At 36.5% G+C, this 10,172-nt stretch overlaps 1 protein-coding gene across 1 annotated transcript; it reads right to left on the bottom strand.

Annotated features, from left to right (window-relative positions):
• Positions 1-2: 2 nt before the first annotated feature.
• LOC127430996 (syntaxin-5-like) lies at positions 3-9,453 on the bottom strand. Its single transcript, XM_051681164.1, has 11 exons — positions 9,317-9,453; positions 8,421-8,649; positions 6,988-7,046; positions 6,780-6,835; positions 6,628-6,698; positions 6,411-6,527; positions 6,263-6,319; positions 6,066-6,147; positions 5,890-5,975; positions 5,674-5,795; positions 3-1,448 (listed from the first exon to the last, which is right to left on the bottom strand). The coding sequence occupies exons 2-11, from the start codon at positions 8,628-8,630 to the stop codon at positions 1,289-1,291; spliced, it is 1,020 nt and encodes a 339-aa protein (XP_051537124.1). The 5' UTR covers positions 8,631-8,649; positions 9,317-9,453; the 3' UTR covers positions 3-1,288.
• Between the last annotated feature and the right edge of the window lie 719 nt (positions 9,454-10,172).

Raw genomic sequence — 10,172 nt, 5'->3', positions numbered from 1 at the left:
GTGAGTTTAATTTACAAATCACTTCTTTTTGTTTTTATTAGAATTTTTCATATGGTCCCAACTTTTTTGGAATTGGGGTTGTAATATTTAAGATGTGTGTTGGTGTAAAAAGTTTGAAATAAAAATCTTAACTCCTGTTTGAACACGTTATGTTCGACTTTCATGTAAAAGTTCTAAAGTATTTCATATTACAAAATACTAATGATGCATTGCAAATAATTACAGACATGGTTTAAACATTCTCAAACAACATTAACCATTATTTCTTCTAACTTATAAAATGTATAAGACCAGTAAAAGGGACCAAGGTCATTGTTTAGTCAATGGCTTGTATTCTGTTCTGACTAGGATTTAAAAATGAAAGCCACTTACTCCAAATATTGATCCCCCAGTAATATCAGTACGGAAGCACTGCTGTCATTTAAGACTGCTTGGTGTTAGAATGCAAGAGGGATTTTAATTGAATATATAAACCCCTGCACAGTTTAGAGTTTTGTCTAAAAGGATTCTCACATAACAGAGAAAATGTATTTGAATGAATAATAAGTTCTTAGCGTTATTCAGCCATTTAACAATTGATGTTTGAGGGTCACATAAAAAGTATGTAAAACAATTAATGCTGATCACAAAACCTAATGCATTTTGGGTAAGTGTTCCAGAATATGTTAAAATAAGGTTCTTTACCCAAGATACTTAGTTCAAAATGAAAAGAAAACAAATTAGAGAGTTTGTTGGCTGCACTCAAGGATATGAGGCCTGACAAGTATACCCTGTTTTGAATGCAGCTGTGCTTTGTACTCTAACATACAAAACAGAATTAAATGGCAGCTGTAAGCTATGGTGTTATTTCACTGATAAAGTAATTTTGTGAAGAAGAAAATCATTTTATCAACTCATTGTAAACTTATTTCCTCTACATGTGAAATTAAAATGGACAAACAGATACAAATTAAACTTGTATATCTTCTAGATCTACTGCAACAATTGTCCTGCCAATATTGAAATTAAAATGAGAAAACTGAAAAACGTCTTATTAAAGAGATATCAAATTTCACAAATTTTGGAGAACAAACTAAAGAAAAAAGATTACTAAAGAAGAACTCAATATTTAGTGAGTGAATACTAAACACTCCACATCAGATGTAGAACAAAGAATGTAGACCAGAGAAGAATCAAGAAAGAAAGAAGAAACCGAGAGAATTGCCCCTTTTACCCTTCAAATACTGAGAATCCCCCAATTCCTCAAATCTCCTCTTCTCAAGAGTGTATCATGGCAGACCGCAGGCTGTCAGGTCATGAAAACCACAAAGACAATAAAAAAGATGATGAGGATGAGGAAAATCTTGATAAGAAGCCAGCGGTTGTTAGACACAGATTGAAAATATTTAAGTATCTCTGCATGAGCTAGATCCACGTTCAGCTGAGTGTCCTCTACATTAGCATCAATTCTGTAAGGGAAGAAAAAAAATTCTCACACACATTAAGAACATGTCTAAAGATGCATCTCTGGAGTCAAGATGCAAGGTAGGCTGAATCAGTTACTAATACCATTTACTACTGAAGGTGCTGCTGGCTAACTGTTATTACAGTATTATAGAACAGCAGATTACAAGGCCTTTCATTATGGTCATAAAATGACCAGAGTAAATGGGAAAATAACACTTGTTTATTGATTAGAAACTGAAACTGTGGAATCCACAATATTCTCAGTGAGTCCACTGTATTTCTCAAGGTGGGTGGAATTTCCAGTTGGCTAACGGAAGTGTGATTGGTTGGCGTTTTGTGTGTAGACGGTCTCTGCTTGCTTGTGTGTCATGCGGTTAGATTCTTGTTTTATAAATGTTGTAAGATGTCTTAAAAAATTCCCGGACAATGTGTGCAGTTAATGGTTATCCTAATAATCAAGCAAAACTAAAGTTTTGTCTAAAACAGCAATGTTATGACCAGAAACCACTCGCAAAGCACAGCGCTTCTGTCCCAGATGCTGCTGCTTCCATTGACTGCCTACAGAAGGATTGACTTATCATCTGTTTGAAAAAGCTTTGGAATAATTTGTTTGTGTGCTCTTTTCACTTTATTGGCAAGAAGTCAACAGTGGGGATTACTTATATTATCCACCGTTACGGTCCAGCTATGATAGACGCCCAGAAATGGAGAGCAATGAATAACATACAAACGATAGCATTATTGTGCAGGTGTGTTCATGTGCTGAAAGTTTTTTAGACATTTTGTTCATTTCTATTCAGCATCTTTTTTGTGAATGCTTCACATTTTTTGAAATGGCATTACTGAGTATGATGTTTTTCCTGAACTGTCTGTGAGTAGTGATGATATTTTCAACTGTTTTCATGCTGTGATGCTAAATGAATAAATTCTACAGTGAAAGACCATAATTATTAGATGAGACATGTACAGTAGTGAGATGTTTTATCACGTTTGAAATTAACTGTATTCTGATTTTCCTCTGCCCTGCATTTTTCCTGCCTACAGTTCACTTTCTTTTGAGTGTCTTTACAGAATGTGCATGTCTTCCCTTAAGGGGGAAAAGGTGATTTGGAAAACAGTGTGGACATTAATTCAGAATCAATTCAATGTATTTGTACAGCTAGTGATTTTAATAATACATACTGTTTTATAGTTGCTTTACAGAGAACATTGAACTTTTGTGTACAATGTTTATTATGTATGTCCAGATAAATATGTTTATTTATATTGCATGTAATTCTTTTTGTACAGTCCAGTTTATTGTGTGGCTGCACAATCATCGTTATTTCCTACACAAGAACAATAAATTCAATCTATCAACAGGATCAGTTGTTCAGTCAACACTAAAACATTTCATGTAGGTTATAGCAGTTAGATACAGAGATTATGTATGTAAACTAGAGCCCGACTGATATGGGATTTTTGAGACTGATACGATAGCGATTTTAGAGAGGGAAAATTCACCGATTACCGATATGGTGGCCGATATATATACTTTTTGAGCTGGAATGAAAACAGACCTTTTCTATGTGGATTTTTCACCGATATGACTATGCAAAGGTACTCAGAAGGCTGCTTTTTATCAGCAAATATTTTTATCAAAGAATATTTGACATTATTATTACACATTGTCAACAAATTCTAGAAATGAACACTGAGAAAATAAAGAATAAATAAAAATAAAATAAACATCTAAATAAACATCAGTACTGTATGTTCAGTATCAGTAAATTGCTGACCATTTATATAAAAAATAAATAAAAATAAAACAAATAGCTAAATAAACATCAGTACTGTTTAGTATAGGTCAAATGCTGACCATTAAAATAAAGAATAAATAAAAATTAAATAAATAGCTAAATAAACATTAGTATTACTGTTTAGTATCAGTCAAATGCTGACTATATTAATACTGCCGAATCAAGATAAACAGTGGCAGTGGTGTTACACCGTATTCTGCTATACAAATTCAGGGGAAACATTCAACGGTGGAAAACCAGACTTTTAAATATTACATTTTATAAATGTAACGACTGGAATTATTCGGTTGAAGGGGGTACCAAACTGTGAAACTCTGAACAAAACAGTTTGGTGAATACATGTTTAACCATTAGCTTCCACTCAGCTGACAACAATGAAAGTAGCTTCGTGATTAGCTAGTTAGCTATAAGCTCATTGCCACGGAGAGTAAAAGACGGACGTTGTTTATTTTACTTTCCAGCACTGTGTCTCACCAACTAGCTAACAACATAGCATGAAATCAACACACAACAGACAAAATCCACCACTGCACCATTGTCTGCTGAGCTGCAAAAAGATACTCTGATGTTTACCTTTCAATCTGCTACTTTACTGACTGCACTGATAAACTATAGCTGGCTAACAGCAAACAGACATGAGTGACATGGTTGAAAGGAACAAGGTTAATGTTATATTAGTTATATTAAAAAGGGAAAATAATGGGGTCATTGTTTAAGTTTCCACTATGTATTTCACAAACTAGTTAACTTACCGAGACACACAGCTCAACTCCGCCCTGTCTGCGGAGCCACCGTCAGTTCAGCTCTGTAAACAATGGAGTCGGAGCGCGCTCTGCTGGACAAACTACGCTATGACACCAATTCTAAAGCATTGTTTTCTGCATTAACTTTTTTCAGAACATATTTCATATCGCCGATACCGATATATCGGTGAGCACTAATGTAAACTAACAATTATAAAGCTAGATTGCGCTTACTACACAGTCACCTGCCACAAAATAATTGTATTTTCAGAAAAACGGCAGCATGACAGTCTCATCGCCTCAGTCCTGTAATACACTAGCATCCTGCTGTCTGGACCTCCCCTGTATCTGCAGTAAGTACATAATCTCAGTACAACAAACTCTTCAGGTTCTGACTAGACTCAATATATGCTTTAAAATAAACATAATTATCTACAGTTCTCAAAACATGTCCAACTTTACAGCTGTGAAGGCGCTAATAGGCTACATAGCTTTTCAGGTTAGTCTGCTCAGGTTCTTCCATCGATGAATAAAGACTCAACAAAATAACTAAACTGCTTCTATTTGCGATATTTGGCCATCATCCTCAAACATACAATAATTAACAGATAGGTGAGGAAGAACGATATTGCCTCGCTATAATTCTGTGATCATTTGTTCTCAAGTTTCTGTCATTTTTAATGCTGTTATGACATAACGATTGTTTACGCCTAACTGGAAGTTCCACCCACATCGCCCCCAAAGCATCATGGGACTCAGGAATATTGTGGATAGAAAAAATTCTCTCATCATTTACTCACCCTCAGGCCATTCCAGATGTGTATGACTGTCTTTCTTCTGCAGAACACAAATTAAGATTTTTAGAGGAATATCTCAGCTCTGTAGGTCCAAACAATGCAAGTAAATGGTGACCAGAACTTTGAAGCTCCAAAAAGCACATAATGGCAGCATAAAAGTAATACATTTGACTACAATGGTTAATTCCATGTCTTTTGAAGCGATATAATAGGTGTGGGTGAAAAAAAGAAAAAAGATAAATATTCGTGTCCTTTTTTACTATAAATCTCCACTTTCACTACCACATTCTTTTGTTTTTTGGTGATTTGCATACTTTGTGCATATCACCACCTACTGGTCGGGGCTGGTCAAAGCTGGAGATTTATAGTATCGAAAAAAAAGACTTAATGTTTTTCCACCCACACCTATCATATCGCTTCTGAAGATATGGATGTAACCACTGGAGTCGTTACTTTTATGCTGCCTTTATGTGCTTTTTGGAGCTTCAAAGTTCTGATCACCATTCACTTGCATTGTATGGACCTACAGAGCTGAAATGTTCTGCAGAAGAAAGTCATACACATCTGGGATGGCATGACGATGAGTAAATCAGAGTAAAAGTCATTTTTGGGTGAACTTTTCCCTGAACAGCATGGTTTTGAGAGGCAACTGAAATTTGGCAACTGCCCAGCTATGTGCAACTACGCTGTAGTAAGAGAATGGGTAATAAAATGGGAACCAAAGTCTTAAAATACCTAGTAGATCTGCTAATATTCATCTAAATGAACCCAGAATACCCACACACCTCCCTAAGTTAAATTATCTATCAAATATATGTCCAGTCAGACATGAAAAGTAAAACAAAATAAGAAACCATTGGGCTTTATTCCTCCTCCTCTTTTTCTCACCTCTGTATTGTGTCTTCCTGCTCTTTAACCATATGAGCCAGTTGCTGAAATATTGAACCAAGCTCCACAATGGTGGACTCTATATTCTGCATAGTGTCTGCACGGTTCTGAATGTATGACTCCTAAACAGACACATGACAGTGGTCAAAACACATTTTAAGTTATCAGTTAACCTGCATTTGTACTACTACAACACAACTGATGAGCAAACAATACCCGTTCATTGATTAACTGCATCTGGCTGGAGTGGAGGTCCATATCTATCGATATATCGCTCTTCTTGGAATCGTCCTGCATAAGTACTGAATTGTTTGTTTAAAAAAGGAGCAAAAGTCAAGGATAACAACTTGAATGTGTAAATCCTGGAAATTCTCTTTGTTTCATGTTCTTACTGAAGCTGTTGTCATGGAAAGAGGAGGTAGAGGCAGAAGACTGTGAGAACTGCTCCTGTCTGCTTCTCTGCTGCTTCAGGTTCTAACAAAAGGTGAGAAAAAAAGAGAGAAAATATATCCTAAATCTTATAAAATAGCAATCTGAAATCTGCCATAACACAATCAAGATTAAGAGTAAGTCAGTCATATTTATTTACCTCTGTTCTGACTTCCAGTACTGATTTGAAGTCGCTTGACATCGACGCCAGTTTGGACTACAAATAGAAATTGAAGTGTTTAATTGCGGGCAAAAGTCAACTACACAGCTTTACATTGTGATTAAAAGCTAATGCCAGGTGTTAAGACCTGCAATGATACTACAATGGTGTTGGAATGTGTCTGAAGATGTCTGCCATTCTGTCCACTCCTGGATCGAATGAGTTCCTGTAACCCAGCTATCTGCTTATTCAGACTGTTGATGTCCTGAATGACACCAGACAGTTAAGAGTCATATTTAAGAATTAAATGAACAGGCAGAATAACAATGTGTTCCTGGCAAATCTGAAGTAACAATCAATCTAACCTTTTTCACAATGTAAGTGAGCTCATCAATTTCAGTAGCTTTATCATCGAAAAGGGACTTTCTTTTGGCAACTGCATGTGAACATAGTTATGCATCAAAAATAACTGAGATTGGTACATGTTTGAGAAGCGTAGGGTAACAAGGTTTCTTACGAATTGTGAGCTTCTCCAACTTGGCAAAAGTGTTGCTGAGGTCTCTTCCAATTCGCCTGTTAAAGAGATGCGGTCAATATCTCTCACGAGGCCAAATCGTATAAAGCAGGCCATTAAAAGTTAAGTAGGTCTGAATAAAGTATTGGTCAAATGCAAGTCTCTGTGCTGATACTATATAGATGAAGCATTAATGATAAGATTCACTCACTTAGCCATGAGAGTAAAATCACTCCGCTGTCTGATTGCATTGTTGACAGGTCTGACGGACTGTGCTCCATTTTGGGGGGGTGGGGAACAACCATAAACAAGATACATTTTCTAAAATGTTTGTTTTCTAACAATATTCCACTTTCAAAAATCAAAACAAAATGAAAATTCTCTCATCATTTTCTCACCCTTATGCCATCCCAGATGTGTACGACTTTCTTTCATCTGCTGAACACAAATGAAGATTTTTAGAAGAATTTGTCAGCTCTTTTGGTCCATACAATGCAAGTGAATGGGTGCCAAAATTTTGAAGCTCTAAAAATCACACAAGGCGGCATAAAAGTAATCCATAAGACTCCGGTGGTTAAATCAATGTCTCCAGAAGCGATCTGATAGGTGTGGGTGAAAACAGATCAATATTTAAGTCCATTTTTACTAAACTTCTCCTCCCTGAGGGAACAGTTCCTTAAGACCTTTACCTTTTCCTTTACCTACATCTCTACGAACGTTCATGTAGACACATTTTGCAAGAACATGTTATGCAAATGTTTGTTCAATTAGTCTACAAAAGGAATCAAGTCTACTGTACACAAATACTCCTAAGTGCACATTCACTCTGTTGTTTGATATGCTGCTTCACTCATGTGCCATCTGCAGCCGAAAGCCATTCACACATCTGCCCAAAGTAAGCCATGCCTATCATCATCTTTTGTCTGTATTCTATCTATTAACACTCTTTGACAAAACCATCTTTGCAGTAGGATCAGTGTCATCACAAATTACAATAAAAGAGTGTAACCGGTGTATGTTATGGCCACTTATAGCATGTTAGCGCCATGTCTGCACAAGGTAAACATTACAAATTACATTTAATCTACTGCATTTATATTACTTTAATTAATCATCGAGTAGTTAAAACAGCTTCTATTACTGATCTTGTGTGAATTCTACTCATAGAATGAGGTATGAAGTCATTGATAACACATTTTAATATCATATTAGGTGATGTTTTACATCTAGTCTTGAGCGTCCCCATATTTAAATGTACCTCACGCCTCCCCCAGCATTTTGCCATGAGTGTGCTGGGGCCTTTAGGACTGGCAGTTGACCATTTACTTTTATTATACCCCCCAACCCCTCCACAATGAAAGTGGATGGTGACTGAGATTAATTGGTCTGTCTAACATCTCCTTTTGTGTTCCATGGAAGAAAGTCATATATTTTTGGAACAACATGAGGGTGAGTAAATGATAACAGAATTTTAATTCTTGTGTTAACACTGCCTTTATTAGTGACTCACAGGCAACAAAAGTGACACTTACATCATTCTATCTATACAACATCACACACAACATAATAACAGAGTGCTGTGGAGTCATTTATTTGTAACATCACATTAATTCTTTAAAAACATTTTATTAATAGTTTTCTCACCTGTCTTCCCTGCAGGGACTTGCACACAGACTGAAACTCACTGGTTCGGTCTCGGCAGGACATGCTGATTTTGTCTATGAAAGGGGCAATGGGTGCTGGGACAGCCAGGGGGGTTTCCAGCTGCTGGACCAGCTGGGACTGGGTCTGAGATGGCCCAGTGCACACCCCTTCCTGGCTGCTTCTAGGAGCATGGCGGCGACGTGTGTTCATTGATGCACCAGCTCATCACCTTATGAAGAGGAAATGGTCATACAACTCAAACTGAAAGTATTGGAGCAGGTTCATAGCAATGGGGGTATCTGTATTTGTCTGTCAATATAAAAACAAGACACAAAGATTCTGATGTGCCCCTTACGTTTTCTAACTTAATGCACCATTCCAGGAGACTTACCCAAAACTGAAATCCACAAATAACAGCAGTACAAGTAAACAAACACTTTGGCTATTTGTCTCATAACCTAAAAACCTGCCTACAGTACATAGATGGCCTTTTGGGAAATGTGCCAATTATTTCCAATTATGTAGGCAGCTCACGAGGTTTTGAGACAAAACCTTTGTTTTAAAGAGAGCATGTCTTGACAGTTTCCAGCTGTCTCCACTACTGGTGCTAACTCTGTTGTGATTGTTCAGCACCAATTGCTTATTGTCACCGTTATAAAAAACACAAGTAACAAAAGTCACCAGTATACTATCTGCATGTGTCATTGTCTTACAATAATATTTCATTCTATTTTCCTCATATTCAGCTCAAGTTAACAGCTAAGCTAGCCATGTACTTGTATTTGTGATTAACCAAGATTTTTAAACGGTCAAACAATCAACAAAAGGACAGACATATCTGAATAACTGAACAGTATTGTTGTGTGGACCGAAGAAAAGAAGAATTCATTGCTCACCGGTTGACAGACAGCGTCTTCTACCTGATGATTGAACTCTGAACTGTGCAAGTTGTTGTGAATATCCGGGTCTTGACACAAATATCGACGTCATTGTTACGTGTATGTGTGTGTGTGTGTGCGCAGTGTTTCCAACTATTTCTCATGGGAATTTGCCAAAGGCTCGCTGAAATGTTGCTAAAAGTAGCTAAATCACGTGATGAATCATTTATTAGGTAATACGTCAAATTTTCATATGTAATTGAACTGGCGTAAAGAGCTACGGCAATTCCTTAAAGGTGTAAAACCACACACACACACACACACACACACACACACACACACACACACACACACACACACACATATATATATATATATATATATATATATTCTTTTTATTTTTTTATTTAACTAATGATTTAACAATTAGTATTTAACTACTAATCATTTAGCCATCACTAATTTAACTTGTCAAATATTCAGACAGAGGGGGATTTATATTTATTTATTTATTTTGTAATTAAACTGCATTATTGAACAAGATCAAAGTCCAAAATAATCCTAGCAATAGCAACCAGGGTTAGGCAGCGGTGTATTACTTGTGCCAGTGTTAATGTGTCACAATGACTTTTTACAGTGACACCTCATCTGTTCATATCACTTTATTATAGATCAGGAGTTCATATCTATTCCATTCTTTCTCTCACCCTTCTAGATAATTTCTCAATGCTCTTCTATCGCTGTAGGCTTACATTTCACGTGAATTGAGGTTGAGACTATATTGCCAAAAGTATTCGCTCACCCATCCAAATAATTGAATTCAGGTGTTGCAATCACTTCCATGGCCACAGGTGTATAAAATGAAGCACCTAGG

The sequence above is a fragment of the Myxocyprinus asiaticus genome, chromosome 40 (assembly GCF_019703515.2).
Source record: "Myxocyprinus asiaticus isolate MX2 ecotype Aquarium Trade chromosome 40, UBuf_Myxa_2, whole genome shotgun sequence".
Taxonomy (NCBI): domain Eukaryota; kingdom Metazoa; phylum Chordata; class Actinopteri; order Cypriniformes; family Catostomidae; genus Myxocyprinus; species Myxocyprinus asiaticus.
This window is presented reverse-complemented; position numbering and strand designations above follow the sequence as displayed.